Consider the following 22,133-nt stretch of genomic DNA (forward strand, 5'->3'; position numbering starts at 1 on the left):
TGGGGAAGAGCTGCTGTCAGTGTTGAACAGTGTGGACAGAAATCGTGTTCCTCCTGGTCACTGCTCTGTCAGCCCTGCCTGTCAGCAGCAAGCTTCCAAAATGGTGGCTTTTCAGCCTGAAAAGGGAAATACACCTGTGAGGGTGTTTGCCCAAGACTTGGATCATTGACAGCAACTACAGGCATCGCTGGCAACCCCAGACAAATAACTGTCTCTTGGTGATGTGAGCTGCAACGTCAGGGTGGGGTGTGGATCCTAGCCAAAACTGGTACAATCCCCACCTCTTATTTCATACCATTTCTGTCATGCTCAGGTCCCACTCTATGCAGTACATCCTCATTAACTACCCCTCCTCTTTCTGTAGTTTGATATATACACAGATGCAATTCCTTTAGTCAGTTGGCCAGGTGTGGCCCATAGTAAATTGTTCATAAAATGTGTGTCTAGTTCATTTTGTGCATGGCTTTTGTCTCCATTTGTTATAGTGGTCACTTAGGACCGGAGGGTTGGTGTGTTGGGTGGAGTTATTTGAGCACCAAAGGTGGCTCAGATTGGGCCACTGCTGTACTTTGGGTTGCTTATTGTGAGGCTCATCCTTGTCAGCTGGACTGGTCCCTGTGTCATGCTTCCTATAGCAGGCAGCTCAGATCACGGGTCACAACAATTTAAAGGTATGTCCATTACAGGTAGTGACAGATGTTTCTCCAGGTACCCATGACATGGATCTCAAGTCTCCCTAAATGGTGGATGCTCTACCATCCACTTCTGATTTCTGTGTACTTTGGGAAGCGAAAAGAGGGTGATTAGAAAGGAAGCCCTTTTGTTACTTTATATCAAATGTCACAGTCTGTCTTTATACCAGATATCACTGTTTGTATTCCATGATTTTAGAGGACAACATACTCTCTTAATTAAGCTTTATTATGAGCATGTTAAGATATGCAAGAAATAAACTTGACAAACAGCTCCATCTCCTTTGTCTATTACATGAATTCATTTATTCACGGCTCAAGTCATAAGGTTTTATAATTTGTAACTTTTAATTCTTTTAATTCATGCATTTGTGGGTAAAAATAAGTTACCTAGCTGGTGGGGAGAGTGCTCATCCTTCCTCCTGGGTCAAGGTGCAGGCAATCCCCTGTATCCCTTTGGGAAGCACAAAAGCCTCAGCAGTCTAGCTGCCGTTGTATCCCCTTCAAAGTCTTTTGGGGTAAGCTGATAATTTTATACCTTTCAGCTTGGAAGTTTGGTCTATAGTATTTCCATAAATTAGCAGATTCTGATGAAACTGCCAGACAATCAACACGCAAAGATGATGGCTGCAGGAGACAGCTATCTGCAGGTGATAAATGGCTATGTAATGCCCCTTTAGCTCTTTCCAGGCACCATCCCACCTATCATGGTACTCTTGCTTTGACCTAATGTTTCTGCTCTCAGCGTACATCTGGCCTTAGCATGAGCTGTGTTAGCCAAAATCTGGAGTTCAGTGAACAGTCACATGGATATAGTGCACTTCACGTTTGCTAGTAGCCATGATTAATGATTATGCTGGTAGCTATAGTTACTGCACATACGGAGAGCGGTAAGAAATTCATAAAGAATAGGCTTTGATTTCCAAACCCTAGAATTTATGTAGAATGTCCTGGACCATAAAGACAATGTCTGTGATTGTGTGGAGGATGAGTTATTTGACAAAACTGACTATTTGATTATCTATCTTGACAATGAAACCAACTTTTGAGTGTCCTGAACGTGAACTACCTTCATTATAATACTAAAAGACACACCCACAGGTCAGGAAGACCCCTGCCCAGGTTAAGACCCTTCCTGTGAGCATGCATAGGAGTAGAAGCATTAGGTGAGCCGTATTATAGTTGTATGTTAATCACTAACCAATCGGTATTGAATAGGTGTGTCTGGAAAAGTACTAACCTCTGATATTTGTGTATAAAAGGAGCATGAAAATCTGATGTTGGTGTGCTTGATTTGTGGAAAAGTCCACTGAGCATTGAGGCCTGAATAAATCTCTCCTGAATGTGCTAAGATTGTGTTACTGCACACCAGACACAAATCTGCTTTTCAGATAATGACACCAAAGAGTTCCGTAAGGAAAAGTCAGGAGAATTTGATCCCTTTGTCTTTCTCTTGAGATTCATCATCTGAGATTGTGAAGACTTCATCAGAAACCAATACAAACATTATCCTGAAGGCTTCACACTAAATTCTTACGTGAGCAAATGATACCAGCATCCCCTTCATGTGAGTATATCTGGTTCCTGTGAGGCTTCCTGGGGTAGGAAAAAAGATAGAATTCAATCCCCACACACTGGAACTCTTCAGTCCAGATTGGACCTTCTGGTTTTTTTTAAAGAGAGCTCCTTTCAAGATGGACAGAGCCATCCCACATTGTAACTGAGTGTGGATCACACTGGCAGTTTTGGGACTGAAGTATGTATCACAGACTGTCTTCAGTGTTTTTCCATTTCTTATGCCCACAAACCCTGAGCAGGTATTCTCCAATTAGCTGAGGTTCAACATGATCTACAACGTCAAAAAAAGCAGGGAGTTTGTCACATTCCATGGCACTTCCATACCCTCTTGAATCACCTCATTTACATATGTATTTACATTTGTCCTTCAGTAAAATCATGCTGTTCAGTCCTATAAGATGAAAAGCAGTCAGTTTATGTTTATACTGATTCTGTGCCATATCCATTAGATCACAATTGTCAGCAAAATCGTTCAGGGTTACATTCAATTTCAACATGCTTTATAAAAACTTCTCCAGTGTGAAAACCAGTTCTAAGGAATGGCTAAACCTGGTGCCAAGTAGTCTTTAGTCAATATGAAATGTCTCTAGTTTTAGCTGTTTGTGGAAACCAGCAATCTAAGCATTTTAAATTAAAAAAAAAAAAAAACAAAAAACAAAAAACAATCCAAAAACCACCCCAACAAAAAACCAACACCAACAACCACTAAATGAATTAAAAGCCTGAATGCTGATTTTGGAGGATGCATGGGTGATTGGTCGTATCCAACCTACCTCTTCTAAACACCTGATATTGCACAGTGGTTATGTGTATCCCAGAGGGAGGAGAGTGAAAGCTACAAGTCAGGGATTAAGACTGTGCTGGCAGAATGACTGGAGACCCCTACTCCTTGACTATGGGTGTGTAGTGAGAGACTAATTTGTGCCAGAGCTTAGCACTAGTGACTAAAGTAAACAAAGCCTTAGGCCACATGAGTTGTACTTTAACCTTTGTTTTTATGAAACTGTAATCAGTAGATAAGGAAGTATAAGTAAAACTTTAACTACAGGATATTCCATAACAAAAGATAAGGAAATGTCTCAAGACAGACAAAAGGGTGCCTGGAGGCTGCTAGAGCTATCAGAAGAAGAGAAGACCTCAGACTCCATGAACAGGTGCCATCTGGAAATCAAGTGACATATAGAGACTATAAAATCCTGTAAGAATTGTGAGGCAGGGTCCTTCTTCAGAGGCACCCAGCTTGAGATGTAACCAATATTACATATTAAACATAGTGGAAGAAGGAACTCTTGATTCTTTTATTAAGCAGAACTGGGGATAGCCCTGTTGCGGTGGTGTCTGCATAGTGCCTACCATAGTCTAGGTGGTGACTGCGTAATTCCTACCACAGATGGCCAAAGCTCAGAAGTTGGTGGAAGGGTCTGTGGAGGGATATGGTCTCAATTACATATTTTCTACAAGCTGTGTAATGAAATTTGTGGTTACTTTCCTCGGGCCAATTTTTCCTCCACCACCGTTGCCTCTTCTCCTTGTGTAGCTCCATATGCTGCATTTGTGGACTATATTGTTAAATATCATCTGCCTTGGTAATTTCCTTTTGATTCTGGATGCACCGATAAGGTTCAGTGCTGGTCATCTGGAGGAATGGGATCAACCCATCAGTGTTGACATTAACTGAGTGCTGGTTATATTTGGGTGGGTATTAGTAAAAGCCCTTATTCTGTGGCCAGCTTCGTAACTCCGTCTTTGGAGTAGAAGTTCAGACTTGATTCTGACTGGGCCTACACAGAGTAGCACCAGCAGCATCTATCAAACCAATATATGAGGAACCTCCTGGGTCTAAAATTTATACTGATTAAACTCTAATGGATCAATAAGAAAGCCCCTGCATCCTGAAATCTACAGGATTTAACTATTCTGTAACACGCATGCTTCCCCCACCCCTGCCAGCCAGCTCCCTCAGTAAGAAGGCTTCTGCAACCTGACAATGAGATGGGGTTTGGAAGTGAAAAAGCTGAGATCTGCCTAAACCCCTAACACTCCTCAGTGTATCCTACATTAATTCCCCAATGATCAGGCAGAGCTGAACCTGTCACAACCCACAACATGCACTCAAGGACACTGCCTTCCTGTTGTTTTAAAGCTGCCCCAGGTTTCAGTCCCAGCCAGGGTTTTTTCCTGTCAGGTTGCAGGGTTGGGTTGTAACATCCTCCAGAACAGAGGGAGAGACGTGACCTCTGTACGCCACAGAGACCTGCCTGTGTAACTCTGGTAGACCTCCCTGACGGAGTCTTACAATCTTTTCCTTTTAATACCCAATACCACAGAAACTATAATCCTACCAAATACATACAAGACTCAAGGGTGCAAGGTCACTGTTGTTACTGTTCAGAATAGAAGTAGCCTGCAGACTTCATCTGCATAACAAACAGCATTTTTCTAAGCCAAGGCACACAGGTTCACACCTTCATTTGCCTGCCTAACAGACATTCTCACACAGGCTTGTCTTTGATTAATATGCGGATCTAGCCTTATGTTAACAGTGTTGTGAATCCACATTGATCCTTTCATGTCTATTTTGCTTGCTCAGCAATATCACTCTTGCACTGTGCTAACCACTTCTGCTGCACTGCAGCTCGTATCTTCCTGCTGTGGTCACAAACTTGTTACACCCTTTTACACATTGTACAGGCTCTGACCAGAATGGAGCTAATTTCCTTCACAGCAGCCTGTGTTGTGCTGTGGTTTGGATTTATGCCTAAGGCAGTGTTGATAACACACCAGTGTTTTCGCTAGTGCTGAACAGTTCTTGCACAGCAATGTGACTTTGTTTCTCACACTGCCCCCCCCCCCCCCAGTGAGTAGGCTGGGGGTGGACAAGAGTCTGGGAGGGTTCACATCCAGCACAGACGACACTGACTGCCCAAAGTGATGAAGGAATTACTGACTAGCAGCAGGATGCAAAAAGTGTTCTCAACACATGGGTTCTGCCAAAGCTGAGGGAAGTGGGCTTTGCCCAGAGCATGGGAGGGTCACAGAATCATCCCGGTTGGAAAAGACCCTGAAGCTCCTCCAGTGCCACCATGACCCTCACCCTGACCCTTCCCAACTCCCCCAGATCCCTCAGCGCTGGCTCAGCCCGACTCTTCAACCCCCCCAGGGATCCCGGGGACTCCCCCCCTGCCCTGGGCAGCCCATTCCAACGCCCAACAGCCCCTTCTGCACAGAAATCCTTCCTCAGAGCCAGCCTGACCCTGCCCTGGGCAGCTTGAGGCCATTCCCTCGGGGCCTGGCACTGGCTCCTTGGCTCCAGAGACTCATCCCCCCTCTCTGCCCCCTCCTGGCAGGGAGTTGCAGAGGGCCAGGAGGTCTCCCCTCAGCCTCCTCTTCTCCAGACTGAACCCCCCCAGTTCCCCCAGCCGCTCCCCAGCAGACCTGTGCTCCAGACCCTGCCCCAGCTCCGTTGCCCTTCTCTGGCCACGCTCGAGTCATTCAATGGCCTTTTTGGGGTGAGGGGCCCAAAACTGAACCCACTCATAGAGGGGTGGCCTCAAACCACCCTGCTTTGCCTCTTCAGATATATCACTTCTGGAGTCCTCATCTCTTACGCCTGCATCCTTTTATATCCTTTTATATCCTGAGGATGCTATCAGCTCACTGAGGACACACAGTCCCTTCCTCCTGGTGGCTGTCACCATGCACTACACAACAGCCAGTTAAATTTATGTCCTGCCATTGTAACACTCACTGAAATACAGCAAAATGGTGTCAGTACTTACTGCTCTGGTTTAGACTTGCACACTCAAACACGCACACACCTCTTCTTTCCGGGCTCTGGTTAAAGCTTTGCAAGGCTCACATGAGTAAGTGTGTGGAGAGCTCAGAGTCCAGCAATAGTCAACCTCCCCAGGGTGAGTATGTTTTGGACAGCACACCTTGTTTCTTCAAGAGACTAATTTTTTAATATCAACACTAGCCTCTCAGTTGGTTGAATACTGCCAATGATTAATATTTTTGCCACCAAGAGAACAATGGCTTGATCTACCTGAACGCTTCCACAGCATCACAACCAGTACAAGCCCTGGGTAGCTCTGCAGCTGTTTTTCTCCTGAGTAGATTAAGATGCCATCTCTAGACATTCACACGCTTCCCCCTCTCTCAGTCCGCTTACTATGGTCCAGGCAATCGGTTTGAAGGACTGCAGGTGGACCAGGAATATCCCAAGAGGTAGGAGGAAGATGTGGTGAGTTTGCGAATCTTTATTACTACATCTGTCTAATCTGGTGACCCTGTGCTGATACTCAGACCTCCTCCCCCCTCCTAATACATGTACATTCCTTGATCAACAGGACATCTCATCAAGTTACTTGGTGACACAAAGAGGCATTAATTTGGTAGCATGCCCAATCATCAGAGCACCCACTGCAGCCAGAGAGCTATGGCAGCAGTAATCGTGACCTCGCGGGGATCCCTCCCCCATTGCTTATAAACACACTCCAGCAGCCTGAGCAACTGCAGTCGGTTGACTCCCCCTTGTCCCTCCAGAAGAGTATCTCATTCACTGGGTTGCAGGATCAGGTCATTGCTCCACACACGGCTCTATGAACCACTTTCCGAAGTCCATCCACCCCTGTCAAACTGGGCAGCATTTACAAGGTACATGGTCCCAGATTGCTGAGATCACTGCCCTCCAAAGCCACCAGTCACACACTGCCTGCTCTGCTTGCCTAGCACCACCATAGCCACTGCAATAGGGTTTCGTGAGGGCACAGGCTGTAAGTTTTCCATGAATTCTTAATTTCATCCTCTGTCAATTACTGTGAGTAGTGACATGCTGGGGAATGATGCTCACATGCCCACAAGTCTGCTTAACAATGGTGAGAGAGGCTGCCTGACTGTTTTGTTTGTTTTTTTTTTTTTCTTTCATCATCACAATCCCAAATAGCACCATCCAAGGTTTCAGGATGCCAGTCTGCAGCAGCCCAGATATTCTGTCTGTGCGGACTGCTCCCAGAGCAGCCCAGGTGGCGATCCAAGCTCCAAGCCACAGGGTCATGGTACCATCCCATCTTGTCCTGGTCATCTTCCCACTCCGGTCCAGTATTCTCAGTTTCTTTTTAGACCCTTTTCCACCAGTAATGCCATACTGCTCACAGAGCGTTCACATCTGCTCCCAAGCACCCAGGCAGTGGGGACCCACCACTCTTGGAAGTCCTGACTCAGTGGAAGATCCACAGGGTACATTTAACACTGTCAGATGCATAAAGACAAAGCACACACACAAACAAATAAAAAAACAATTTCTAAAACAAGACTCAAAGGGTCTTTCCAGAAATTCAGAGCTAAGAGAATTATTCCAGTTATAAGCTATGATAAAGTTTTCCTGCCTTCTGCATCATCTACTGTCATAGTCAAAATCATCTGATTCAGGGAATTTAATTTAAAATGAACTTGCTGGTTCATTGGTATTGATATATGACCTCTATTTTAGTTACTTATGTTAAAGAGAAAAAATAATCAATAGATGTCTAACTACCACCTCTCGGCTTACTATTTACATAAAACCCACAACTTTCCTCATTTCTTCATGTGGCACACTCTTACTGCATCCCAACACATGGCAATTCATTAACTCCTTCTACAGTTTAAACATTTATTGACCTGACCAGGAGATGACTGTACATCGAGGAGTCTGTGACCCAGGTTAACTCTGAGCTGCGCTCTGCCATGCTGTGCTGCATGTCCGGTGTCCCTCAGGCTGTGTTGGGGGGCACAAACCCTTTGGCTGCAGGACAACCCCAGCAGCTCACTGTAACAGAGGAGACTGTGCAGCTCCCACTCAGTGCTGATTGTCATGCTACCTGCATGGCCTTGCCTTTAGCTATCAGTTCTCATGTAAACATCTTCTAGAAATAGAGTTGTTTTCTTGTAAGGAAATTATAGAATAGCTTGAACGATCAAAAAGGAGGAGTTTCCCTGCATGAACAGGCTCTGCACAGTGCTGTGGGAAATCCGTCCAGGATCCCTCTGATGCTGCACTGGGACACACACAGGGTATCCAGCATCCGAAGGGATTTGCTATTGATATTACTCATCTGTGTTACTACAACGTCTATTTATTAAGCCATTGGTTGTCAGGCATTTCTTATGGAGAGCTAGAAGGAAACCTGCACTGTTCTCCTCTTTCTCCCTGATCTCCTTCCGCCCCAGCACAGAACACTCTGGCAGTGTCTGCCTTTGTAGTCAATACACAACCACACTGTGGACAAGAACAAAGGGCTTTTTGCTAGGTACTCCACCTCTAACAGTGACCATGAGCTGAGAGACAAGAAAATAATCTAGAAATATGTTGGTTTAAACCTGGACTTCAGTGGAAGCTCTCAAGAGTTCCCAAGAGGAAGGCTGCATTGTTTGTATTTGAGAAACATTTGTGGGTTCTTCTTCATGAATATCACTGAGCCTTTTTTCCTTTTTTTTTTTTTTTTTTTTTTTAAGTTGGGCAATTTCCTGTAATACACAACAGCAGTGAATTCCACAGTTCATTTATATAGAAAGAAAACTACATGAAAACTAACAAATTAGTCTCTTCCAAGTTTGAGTGGAGTAAAATAACTTCAATTAGTATCTTCCAATTTGGGGCAGTGAAGACTACAGCAAAAGGAAAGTTTAGCCACCAGGTCAACCTCCTACACCTGTGAGAACAGCAGCTCTGCTTCACGTCCCCTTGTTCTCTGCCAGCAGCACCAGTGAGAAGGTGAGGAATGCCATGGAAGGAAGGAAGCCTCCCATCAGCCAAGACTCTGACTGAGTGACAAAATTTTACAGTGACAAAATTTTACAGCAAGTGCTGACTTCCAGTGAATTGCAGAGAGGTTGCTGCTCACTGCATATGCAACCCAGACCCAGGATCAGACTCTCTGCAGATGGCTTTGCATGAGATTCCCTGTGATCATGGGGTTTGCAGAGGGGGAAAAACAACCTGGCTTGGTGTGCACCCTGACCTCCCTGATGTGTGCGGCTCCACTCTGGGGTGGGGAAGGCAAGGAGCCTGGTTATTCAAACTAAGCACTGGGATGTCGTGTTTGGTTGGGTTTACGGGTGATTCTGATTTAGAGGGACTCAGTGTTTGCTGCACTGGTTCCTCGATCAAGCACATACACGGAGGCTCTGAACCCATGATTACTCTTTTGCTGAGCATAATCACCATTGCAACTATACCTCACTGGAAGGGTAAAAGTGACTTGTCTAACCATAATCTAAATGCAGTTCATGTTCCCTGATAGCGGATGAAATGCCTAGCATTTGGTACAGTCTCCTTCAATACAAAGAATATGATTTTTTATTCATTTCTGCATAAAAAACCCCATCATTCCTAAAACATGTCACTGCCTCAGATTAGTTATCCCTGTGATAACTATTTTGAGACTTTCTGCTTAAAACCTGAAAAGTCAGAATGATCATGAGGTGTCACTTCTCATTGTCTGTATTTGCACAGAAAATCAAGATCAAACAAGTTTTTTCTCTTCTGCTCCACAGTTTTCTACACTGACCTTAGCATGCTGTTGTTACGTAAGAAAAACTCAAGTGTAAAGATGGCTTCAAAGACATGCACAATAGAACGTGACCACCAATGACCTTGCCTGTACAAGAGGATCTGCTGTTAGAAGAAACCAGACCAAACCAGCCGAAAGCACCAAAGTTGCAACAAAAAACTAGTGCAAACTCAGCTAACAAATATGCATTAAGCCTGCTTGCACACAAGGGTCACATGAACAAATACTGAAAAGTGGATGGTAACAAGTGGTGCCATGGCCAAAGCCAATAGGTTATGTGAAGTGTAAAAGTGAGTATGTGGATAGTCTTAAAGTTGTTTACAAAGAATCAAGAGCATTACATGGGGTCATTCTCAGGCTCCCAGCTGAGAGGCACCTTTATTGCTGGCAATAAGGGCAATTGCTGGTTTTAGCTGGTGTGTACTTCTGCTGCCCTCTTTTCAGTACCAACAATGAACTAGAAGAAAAGAATAAGAATGTGAACATGTCCTTTCTGCCAACAATTTGGCAAATGTGACGGATATGTTCAACTCCTAAGCAAGTTGGCTGTAGTTTGGTTCACGTTCATAAAGGAACAACAGGACTCATGATCAAACATGAACCTGTGGGCATAATAGCCCTGGACCATGGACAAGAACATGAAACCAGTTTAAAACAGATTATCAGAGACCCCCCAAGTACAAAAAGGGTGCATACACTTGTGGTTTGACTAGCAGCCAACTACATAGCACTATAAATATTATCAGTCTTAAATAGAACTTGAGATCTCCCTCCCTAGCAGCTGGCTGCACAGCAGTCATCTCCCCTTGAGCAGAGACACTGCTCAAGGTTACCCCTCGAGGCTGAGAATCCCTTACCTGGCACCAGACATTGATGGGTTGGTAGGTGACATTTTTCTGCATGCATGTAACATTTGGGTAAGTACAGTGTAGCAATACATATCTATAGTTTAAGCAATAACTTTTATATCCCATATCAGCTTTGTGTAGTAAATAATAGTGTTCACTGCCAATCCATCTGTACTTATTAAATATTTTTACATATGTAAATTTACTGATTAGAACCTAATAACTAAGTACTGAATCAGATCTGTATGAGTGATCTCTGACAGCAACCCAGACGGGACACTGAAGGCTTCCAGCCGGGTGAGTGTGGCTACCTCATGAGACACAGGCAGCAGTGGGCATGTCCTTGCAGGATCTGCATCCATCGGGCAGGTACTAAAACCAGGGGTAGCACAAGTCATGAGATGTTCAATAGGTAGGGAAAAATGGCGTTTGTTGCTGGCAGAAATTCTGGAAAACTAGAAGAAAATCAGTGAAACTTTAGGACTCAGTGAAGCTTAAGATATAGTTCTTTGTCAGGACAAGTGCCCTGCTGAAACTCGGGAGGGGACACCCTCTGAGCAGTGGCTCCTGGAAGGTTCATTTGATATGAGCAAGCCGGCCTTTCTTGTGTCAACTCTTGGGAGGATCAAAAACCTCAGCAAATGAACTACTGGTTTGTCTCGAATAATTGGTCTTTTAAACGACCAGGGGGATATGGGGATTCGGCTAAGATAAGACAGATGCTAGCACAATAAAATGCTGGGAGACCTGAGTCTAAATTCTCCCCCTGCTCTGCTTCACTCTGCACCTGCTACTGCTCAGGCCCCTACGCTGTACCCACTGCTTCCTCCTGAGAGTCACCCTCCTGCTTTGCAAGCTCCTATGATTGGGATGGTGATGGCTCATCTGCACACCTGCTTATAAGGGGTTTTTTAATGATGGCACCTTGTGAGTGTTTTAAGTACGTACTAGTAAGCCTGCTGATCTGTAATAAGCTTGAGAGCTGAATGACTCCTCAGTGACCATCCTTTGTAGTGTTGTGATATAAACTGTTGCATGTACAGGCTGGGAGGTGTAACCACTCTCTAACAACCCTTCTGATGTTAATGCCCGGGTCTTGGTTGAAGGTACCTTCCTGTCTGCGTGGTCTATCAGATAGGAGTCTTGCAGGTATGTAGGTGCCAATATTAGAGAGCCAAGACTCAAGTTTTATAGAATCATAGAAAAGTCTATGTTGGAAAGGGTCAAAGGAGATCTGTTACAACCTCCTGCTGAAAGCAGGAACTTAGATTAGGTTATCCAGGGCCCTGAGAAGCAAAGTCTTGAGGATTTCCAGCAAAGCACATTCCACCACTTCTCTGAACATTGTATTCCAATGTTTATTTGTTCTCACAGTGGAGAATTTTTTCCTATTGCCTCTTGTCCTATCACCCTGCATTCTTGTGAAGTACTGTAATCTTCTCCAGAGATAACTTTTTTGGTATTTGAAAACTGTAATTAGATTCCCCCTGCACTTTCTTCTCTTTAGACTGAACAAACCTAATTTCTTCATCCTTTTAGCATAATTCAGGCGCTACCATGCTCTAATTGTCTTGGTGGCCCTTTGCTGGACCTTCCTTTACTACTGGTGGTTTGTCTTTTGCTTCACTGCTGCTTCTTGGCACAGAGACTCGGTCACTGATCATACCTTGGTGAAGTTCAAGACAAAGAAGGTTTTGAGTACTTCAGCCTTTTCTGTGTGATTTTTAAGTAACATCTTATAAATGATTCTACTGCTAGCATCTCTAAGATTATAAAGAGAAACCATTAATTAATCAGTCAGTATAATTAGAAGGAAAATGCCTATGCTATGATGATTGAAAAGTAGACTATTTTATTAATTTGTCCTAATATTATTTAGTCACCTAGTATGAGCTGCTGAGAATACAGATTGAAATTTCATACCTGGTCTGGAACAGAATCAACAGTTTCAAGACAGTGCAGGGAGGAATGCAGCATCCAAGTGTATGCCCAGCATTTATTGTGCGCAGGTGGATCTCTCACTCTTTCTGACTACCTGTCAGTCTCTGCCTTGTTGGTGAGATTTGACACAATGAGTTTCTGATCTTTCAAAAGCAATCTGACTTTGAAAGTGAGAAGAGAGAAAGAGGGAAAGGCAGACCATGCGCATTGGGAGATGCAATGTTGTTAGCAGTTCTCCCCAAGGAGACAGGCCATGTGTTCTAGTAATCCTAACGATATCTGCCTTGATGATGTTCATACACACCCTTTGTCAGTTTAAAACCTTTGCCCCTTGTCCTGTCACTACAGGCCTTGGTAAAAAAGTCTCTTGTCATCTTTTCTATAGGCCTTTATATATTGAAAGGCTGCACTAAAGTCTCCCAGGAGCCTTCTCTTCTCCAGGCCGAACAACCCCAATTCTCTCAGCCTTTCTTCACTGTAGAGGTGTTCCAGAACTTGGAACATTTCTGTGGCCTCCTCTGGGCCTCATCTAACAGAACCATGTCTTTCTTGCACTGGGGACTCCAGAGCTGGACACAGCACTGCAGGTGGGGTCTCACCAGAGCAGAGTAGAGGGGGAGAATCACCTCCCTCGACCTGCTGGCCACACTGCTTTTGATGCAGCCCTGGATATGATGGCTTTCTGAGCTGCAAGCACATGTTTCTGGCTCATGTCCTTAACTCACCAGTATCCCCAAGTCCTTCTCTGCAGTGCTGCTCTCAAGCCATCAATTCCTCAGTCTGTTCTGTCAGTGGGGATTGCTCCAACCCATGTGCAGGATCTTGCACTTGACCTTGTTGAAATTCACGATCTTTGCATGGGCCCACTCCTCCAGCCCGTCCAGGTCCCTCTGGATGGCACATCCCTTCCCTCAAGTGTATTGACTGCACCACTCAGCTTGGTGTCATCCACAAACTTGCTGAGGGTGCACTCATCCCACTGACCGTGTCACTGATGAAGATATTAAATAGAATGGACCCTTGAGGGACAGTGCTTATCACTGGTTTCTACTTGGACATTTAGCCATTGACTATAACTTTTTGGATGTGGCCACCCAGCCAGTTCTTTATCCATCTAACAATCCATCCATCAAACCCATTTCTCTCCAATTTAGTGGCAATAATGTAGTGGGGGACTGTAAACACAGGGTACCCTACGCCCCATCATCCAGATAATTAATGAAGACACTGAACAGAACTGGACTCATTACTGACCCTCTTGGATACACCACTAGTTATTGGCCTCCAAATGGGCTTTGTGCCATGATCACTACACTTTGGGCTTAATCATTCAGCCATTTTTCAATCCACCTCAGTGTCTGCTCATCCAGTCTGTCCTTTATCAGCTTCTCCCTGAGAATCTTTTAGGAGACAATGTTGAAGGCCTTTCTGAAGCCAAGGTAGACAATATCCACTGCTCTTCCACCATCTACCAAGCCAGTCTTTTCATTGTAGAAGGTTATCAAGTTGGTCAAGAATTATTTCCCCTTGGGAATCCATGCTGACTATATTGTGTTTTTACATTCCTCCCAGGTTACCTGTCCCTGGTCCCACCTTCTGTATACTCCCTTTTTATGTCTGAGTTTTGCCAGGAGCTCTCTGTTCATTGATGCATCCTTCTGGCATTTTTGTCGGGATGAACCCCTCTTGAGCTTGGAGGAAGGGATCCTTGCATATTAACCAGCTTTCTTGTGCCCCTCTTTCCGCCAGGGCCTTATTCCATGGGACTGTTTCAAGCAGAACCCTGAAGAGGCCAAAGTCTCCTTGCCTGACATCCAGGTCTGTAATACTGCCTTTGCCCCTGCTCCTTCCTCGCAGGATCATGAGCTCCACTATCTCATAGTTCCTGCAGCCAAGGCCCAGAGCCCTTCCCTGTGTGTGAGTATAAGCTCCAGCAGAGCACTTCTCCTCATTGGCATCTTGGTCATTTGTATCAGGCAGTTTTTATCGATGCCATCCAGGAACCTCCTGGATTGCTTATGCCCTGCTGTGTTGTCTCTCCAACAGATCTAGGAGTGGTAAAGTCCCCCGTGAGGACCAGGGACTGCAAATTTGAGGCTGCTCCTATCTGTCATCCACTTGTTCTTCCTGGTCAGGTGGCCAATAGCAGATACCACTACCTGTTCTCTCTTTAATCCTGACCCATAAGCTCTCAGCTGGCTCATCACCCATCCCCAGGCAGAGCTCCAGGCACTCCAGCTGCTGCCTCATATCAAGTGCAACTCCCCCTCCTTGTCTTCCCATCCTGTCCTTCCTAAAGGGCCTGTATCCCTCCATCACAACACTCCAATTGTGAGTGATCTCACCATGTGTCCATGATCTCAACAAGATCATAACCATAGAAATGCATATTTCTGATTCCTCAAGCTTACACCCTGTGCTGCTTGCGTTAGTGTACATAAATGCTCAAAACCATGATCTATTTGTCATAATGGGCACTGGTTTGAACAACTCCTCTGAAAGTTTCTTCAGTGTTAATCAAGAAACACAGCAGAATTAACATCAGATACCTTATCACTAAAGGTGGATAAAAGGAAATCAAAATAGTGGGTGACCAGTTCACAACTTTGAACTATGTTGACATTTGTGTGGGAAACATGGTAGACTGGTGCAACATTTTGTGGGAAGTAGAGCTCTGAGGAAGCTGAAAGCTTGGTTTAGGGAAGGATTTGGTGATTATTCTCCATGCAAGTCTGTATTTGTGCAGAGCACTAACAATCCACTTCCTCTCTGGCAGAGGAAGAATACAGGTCTGAATGTGTGATTTCAAGAGACTCTTTTCCCCCATGGGAAACTGCCATGAAGGGGAAAGTCACCCAGAGCAGCTTCTAGAACTGAAATGAGGACCTCCTGAGAACATGAGTGGTACAGTCAGATATGTGGGAAGCTGCACAGGTGTGACAGGAAGCCTCTGTGGATGAACAGGGGAAAGAGGGAGGTCAAACACACACACAAAAGATGAAAACAGGATGCAGAGGGTGTAAGAAGGGATGAGCTACCCAGAAAGGATATAGAGACATTGCCCAAATGGAGCTGGCATTTGGAAAGCTAAGTTGGAAGTGAAACTATTGAGGGATATGAAGGGTAACAAAAAGGGTTTCTAGAAGTATGTGGGCAGCAAAAGGAAGGCTAAGGGACATGTGGGTCCATTGCTGAATGAGGCAGGGCACCTAGTGAGAAATGATTTGGAAAAGGCTGACCTCTACTTACTGAATTCTTGGCCTCAGGCTTTACTGATGCAACCTGCCCTGAGGTCCTTGTGCCACATGACAGAGTCTGTAGAAGAGAAATACTACCCACAGTAGGGAAGATATGGTTAGGGACTGTCTAAACTTCCACTTCTTTCTGTAACACACAACGGTGGCACAGACTCGACCAGGTCCGTAGTGGGAGAAAAAGTGTGCGATAGCCCCGCCAAGGCCAGAGCTCCCATAGTATGTGGGACATGCCACCCACTAGCACTGTGGTCAGCTTCACTGATGTGGTGCATCACTGGTGTGTGTCTCAGGTCAGTTCATCCTTCATCAGCTTGTACTGTGGAAAGTATCTATGAAAAAAGCTCACTGGCAAAGATCGTGAGGAGAAGCATTCACTGATTTGCTGGAGTACATCTGACAGTTTTGGGGTAACAATTATGTCTTTGTGTGACTCTCTGCTCTGACATTCCTCTAACTATGTCTGTGAGCTGCCCATCCAAACAATACTCTCCCAGCAAGCAGAGATAACCATCGTTATTTCTTTGGTTTGCCTCATTCTACTTCTATCAGTAAAACTGAAAAGGGAGAACTCTTTACAAGCAATGATACAACCAAAATTTCCCTAAAGACATGAAAAGCCCAGTGTGAGGTTGACACCTGAGTAATTTCTCCCCAAGGCAATCTCCAACCTCCCATGGCAGCAACATTTCCCATCTCCAGCATTTTTCATCTTGGGGCCTGGGGTCTCCTTTCCACAGAGTTGCTCAGTGATATGAAAACGCCAGACAAATGCATGGAGAAAGAGTTTCTACCACAGCTCCTGCCAGGAGCCTTGAGACACTCCACCATGACTTAGAAAGAAACGTGGAGTGCTGGGAAGGGTGGAAAGTTCCCAGCTTTGAGCAGGACTTGGTCCTGCCAGGCATGGGGTGGACAGGGGCAATGGTTGGGTGAGGCTCCAAGCAAAAAGTCACTCATTACAGGAAGGAGGTAAAGATTTATGTCAATTCACAAGCCAATTTTGAAAGGAATGGTTAATTAGATGGCTGACCTAAAGGAAATTACACTACTGGAAAAGGCATTGTGATAAGATAACTGTACAGTAGTGGAATTTGTATAATAGACAATGACACTTTAATTATTCTAATACAGAATAAACACAATCATAATAGAACTGATATAATGTATAGTTAGAGTGCCAATATTTTTTTAGGACATGGGATGGGCTGAAGTACTTCATGCCACCTGTACCTTAGCCTTCAAATGCAAGAGCTGCTTGCAGGTCTCCACACCTGCCAGTGAGATTCAGAGGGCTACACACGCTCTAGACTTGACATTAGGAAGCTTTTCTTCAACGAGAGGCTAGTCAAACCCTGGAACGAGCTTCTTGGAGGGGTGGTCGATGCCCCAAGTCTGTCAGTGTTTAAGAGGCATTTGGACAATGCCCTTAATAACACACTTTAACTTTCAGTCATCCCTGAAGTGGTCAGGCAGTTGGATTAGATGACTGCTGTAGGTCCCTTTCAACTGAAATAGTCTATTCCATTCCATTTCATTCTAGTCTATTCTATTCACAGTAGCTGAAGCTCCATGTAGGAATGCCTTAGAGATGCTGGACACTCACCAGTCCGTAATACCCCGTGGGATCCCTCTGAAGGTGCTACAGTATACAGTTAATATCGTTGTGGCTGCTCTCCACCATCTCTGGAAAGCAGTGATACTTTGAGATGTACTCGGTCGCTGGTAAAAAAATCAAATGTGATGCCCATGTTTAAAGAGGTGGGAGGGAAAAAGGATCCAGGGAACTACAAAGCAGTCAGTTTCACCTCAGTTCTTGGGGGGATCATGGGTTCAGTTCTCCCAGAAGCCACTGCCAGGTACATGAAGGACAAGAAGGGGACTAGAACCAATTACCGTGGATTGACCAAGGGCAATTTGTGGCTGACCAATCTGATTGTCTTCTAAGATAAAATGGCTGATTCTGTGACTGAAGGGAAAGCAGTGCTTATGCACCTTCCCTCTTCCTAAGGTTTCCAACACAATATCCTAGATGAGAAATGCACCTTTGTTTTAAGTGGAAATATCTGGTTCCATTCTCACATTAGATTCCCCCAGAGCCTGGCCAGGGCTCAGGGGAGAATCTCAGGGAGTTTCCCAGCTTATCGAATTGATTTATGGGCAAGGTCACATGCCACGTCCCAGGGCCAGACAACTGTCTCTGTGGCCCTGTTATCATGCCTATACACAAAGAAAGATAAGGATATATCCAAGATAAACATGTTTAGTACAATACCTATTAGCACAATGGTTATCAGTTATAAAATATACAGGATTCATCTATAGGTCAACTCTGGCTTAAGCCTATCGTCCAAACCTTAGCACTTCGGTGCCCCACCCTTGCAGGGCTAGCATCGTCCAGTAACTGCCTTTGGCTTTTGGCCCATTTCCTCGTTGGCTCATTACGATAAAGGCCTCTCACACTACCCATGGCATGTTTGGCTAGCCACTTGGGCCTCCTCCTGGGAGCAGGAATAAAAGGCTGGAATTGAAGGCAGTCCTGACAGACAGACAGCTCAAGTTGCTTTGGCACTTCCTTGCTGAGGACTGCATGATGAGAAAGTCAGTGCTCTTTTTTGGCTTTCTTCTTGTCTTCCTTGGTTTGGCTTTGCCAGGCACCCAAGGAAGAATCATCTCCCGATGTGAATTGGTGAAGATCCTTCGTAAGCACGGCTTTGAGGGCTTTGAGGGCACAACAGTAGCTGACTGTGAGTATAATGAGCTTCCACTGCATCTCTGCCTATACCACCCTTGTCCCTCTCAGCTTCTTTGTAATCTTTCAGCAGTACTATTCTGTCCCTCCATTCCTTTGATTTCACCATCTCTCTTCCTCATTCGCTTCCCTGCCCCCTTCTATTGCTTACACAACAAACACCCATCCAGAGCTTTATCCTTCCAAGCATTTATCCATCCATATCTCAGACTTACAATATCACCAGTTTAATTACCTCTCCAGCTCTTCATTCATCCTTGAGCCCTTCATCTCTTTCCTCTTATTTACCCTGAGCATACCTTAATGTTCCTTCTTTGGGCTCTCTCTTCCTCCTGCAGGGGTCTGCCTGGTGCAACATGAGAGCGGTTACAACACTAAAGCGTTTCATAACAATGGTGCGAGCAGGGACTATGGGCTCTTTCAGATCAACAGCCAGTACTGGTGTGATGATGGGAAGACTCGTGGATCCAAGAATGCCTGCCATATCCGTTGCTCAAGTAAGTGGCGGGACAGAACAAAGAGACTTTCTTCATCCACTCTACGAAAGCACCCTCACATGTCCATGACAACTGTGTAGCAGCTGCTCTGAGCATTTCTCTCCCAGGGTCCTTCTATTCATCCATCTCCTCAGTATCCCACTGCCCTTCCTGATGAACACCTTTCTGTCTGCCCATCTACCCCTGCTCTCCCTCTACCCCTCTTATCTCCATACTGACCTTTTCTCCCTTCTCTACAGAACTTCAAGATAATATTGAGGATTCTATTCGGTGTGCCAAGAAGATTGCCCGAGAGGCTCATGGCCTCAGTCCCTGGTAAGGATATCTGCAGTGGGCACTGGGGGAAAGGGGCAGAAGAGACAAAAGAAAATCCTGCTATTGACTGGTGGTGGTAGTGGGGACAATGGGGGAGGAGCTGTATTTGGTAAAGTTTAGCACAGTCCTCCTCCCAGAGCTGAAAGGAAAACTGAGGAGTCATGGCTCATGGCATCTGCTCTAACTCCCTACATTTCCCTCCCCTCCCAGAGCTCTCCCTTTTGTTTTCTTGCCCTTCTCCTGGCTGCCTAGACTGCACTCATCAGAATTTTCGTTGATTCATATCTTTCATGCCCAGTTTTCTTCAGCCAAGATTCTCAAAGACTAACCAAGTTTGTTTTTATAACCAATGCGAACATCATCTAACTCCTCAAATTACATCATGTTTTTATTTTCCAGGTACGGCTGGAGAGACCATTGCAAGGGCAGAAACCTGCGTTCCTATGTCAGGGGTTGCTAAATCGTTACACAAAGAAGTGACTGCTCTCTCAGGATCACCAGTGGTGAAGGGTGAGGGTGTATGAAGCAAAGGCTAGGGAAAATGCGTGGTGTGGGGAATTAAAAGCAGTGTATTAAGGTAGACAGGGTGCTGGCTATTGTTAACACTGTGAGGACTCTGTACTACTGCAATGCAGGTAAAGAACTTAAAGGCTGATGGTTTAGTAGAAACAAAACTTAGTAGAAGTGCATTACAGGTGGAGTTTCTGCCATTTACTTGCATACTCAAGGTTTTGTTGACCTGACCAAGAGGGCTTACCAACATTCAGGGTTTCTCTGTCTCTTTCTCTCTTATTCATCCCTCCCTTCCTCCCATCCTCTTTTCCTCCCTTCATCCCTCCCTCCCTTACCTTCTTTCATTCTTTTATTCTTTCTTATCTGTGTAGAAAATATGAAGATGAATGAATGCTGTAATAGTTATGAGACCTGCATGATTGCAGTTGCCTTATAACTAGGACACAGTTGCTGACTGAGGTGAGTAGTACAGGTGGCTGACAGAGAAAGATAACTATGCTTGCTCCTTAAATTTATCTGAGCATCTGCTCCTGGCTGGTGGGAGAGACAGAGCACTGAAATGTATGGACATCTGGCCAGGCTGAATATGACTTTCCTTATAATTCTTTGAAGTATGAGATCAAACACAATCTAGGAAAGATGTAGGCAGCACCTCTGTGATGAAATAATGGGTTGGGAAGCCCATTAGGAAAGGGAATTTTTTGCCATTTAGGACATGAGCCCTTTTTCCAAAAAAGACTGAATCCAGAAACAGTGCACAAACAGGTCACGGCACTGAAACCATGTTTGCTTCTTCACCGGCTTTGTTTTGCTGCTTGGTGAGCAGTGCCTGCTTTTATGTTTATGCAATAAAGGGATGTTAACTCTTGTCTTATGTGAATGTATAAACTATGAAAGGCGTATTTGTTTCATGGCTGAATCTAAGAAAGAGAATATGCTCAAAGTAGCCTAGTCAGACCCTCTTTTCCAGCTACAGGGCAGACAGTGGTTCTTTCTCCCCCCGTGACCCAGGAGACTTCATTCTCTCATTAAGTAGCCCAAGGCAGAGCTATCTTACATGCTGGCTTGCATGAGTTTTTTGAGAATTTTTTTTTTCAAAATTTGGTGGGTTTTTTTTTTTTTTTTTTCAAAAAAACTTGTTACTGCAGGTACTTTCCATCTATTTGGGGATCTGAAAAACCTTCTGGGTTTTGGCTTGTGGGTTCAACCCTGGTAGAGGGATGCTTTGTGTCTACCTAAAAATTAAGCCCACGTGTGCATTTCCAAGGGACATGCTCTACAAGAAAAGATCAGGGGCTGTGGAAGGCAACTCTCTGCAAATGAAACGTGTTCTTGCTGGGAGCTGCTGAACCCTGCCACAGCTCCATAAACCCAAATCCAACTGGTAATGGGACTGAGCATGGGCTCCCAGTATGCACACACATACACACACACACAGAGGCCAACGCATCTGTAGACACAGGTACATGGGTATGTACACGCACATATATACACATGTATGTACGGCTGTTCAGTGTGAGGAGGAGGAGGCTGAGGGGAGCCCTCATCCCTCTCTGCAGCTCCTGACAGGACATTGCAGAGAGGCTGGGGCTGGGCTCTGCTCCCAGGGGATCAGGGACAGGACAAGAGGGAACGGCTGGAAACTGCCACAGGGGAGGGTCAGGCTGGGCATGAGGGAAAAATGTTTCCCAGCAGGAGTGGTCAGAGAGTGGCACAGGCTGCCCAGGGAGGGGGGAGTCCCCATCCCTGGGGGGGTTTAAGGGCCGTTGGGATGAGCTGTGGGGGGATGTGGGGTAGGGGAGAACTTTGTAGAGTCAGGCTGAGGGTTGGACTCGATGATCCCGAGGGGCTTTTCCAACCTGAACGATTCAGGGATTCTGTGACTGGCCACGCACAGACACACACACTCCGCACTCACAAACAGCACAAGCGGCCTCATCCTGCTCCCCTCTCTGGCTGATCAGAATGAAGGTCCCTTAGTCCTTGAGTGGGAAAAAAATACACACAGACATGGGGATGCGGATGTAGGCGAACAGAGGCCACGTGTGCGGCAGCTGCCCTTGGATCCCACCCGGTGTCCCCAGGCGCTGGCACCGGGACACACCGGCCCCGAGGCCGCAGCCCCCTTCGATGCTCGGAGCCCCCCGCCCGCACACGGGGTCTCAGCGGCGCCCCCGCCACCTCGCGAGC

At 45.5% G+C, this 22,133-nt stretch overlaps 1 protein-coding gene across 1 annotated transcript; it reads left to right on the forward strand.

Moving 5' to 3' along the window:
• The first annotated feature begins 14,229 nt into the window (after window positions 1-14,229).
• On the forward strand, window positions 14,230-20,795 carry LYZ (lysozyme). Its single transcript, XM_074925649.1, has 4 exons — window positions 14,230-18,613; window positions 18,957-19,115; window positions 19,355-19,430; window positions 19,830-20,795. The coding sequence occupies exons 1-4, from the start codon at window positions 18,457-18,459 to the stop codon at window positions 19,888-19,890; spliced, it is 453 nt and encodes a 150-aa protein (XP_074781750.1). The 5' UTR covers window positions 14,230-18,456; the 3' UTR covers window positions 19,891-20,795.
• The last annotated feature ends 1,338 nt before the right edge of the window (window positions 20,796-22,133 follow it).

This window comes from Athene noctua, chromosome 23 (genome assembly GCF_965140245.1).
Source record: "Athene noctua chromosome 23, bAthNoc1.hap1.1, whole genome shotgun sequence".
Taxonomy (NCBI): domain Eukaryota; kingdom Metazoa; phylum Chordata; class Aves; order Strigiformes; family Strigidae; genus Athene; species Athene noctua.

Excerpts from the sequence above, each read along its gene's own strand:
- LYZ (XM_074925649.1), top strand. The coding sequence starts at position 18,457 with ATGATGAGAAAGTCAGTGCTCTTTTTTGGCTTTCTTCTTGTCTTCCTT. Across the intron at positions 18,614-18,956 it reads GGGCACAACAGTAGCTGACT|GGGTCTGCCTGGTGCAACAT; the intron begins GTGAGTATAATG and ends TTCCTCCTGCAG. Across the intron at positions 19,116-19,354 it reads CTGCCATATCCGTTGCTCAA|AACTTCAAGATAATATTGAG; the intron begins GTAAGTGGCGGG and ends CCTTCTCTACAG.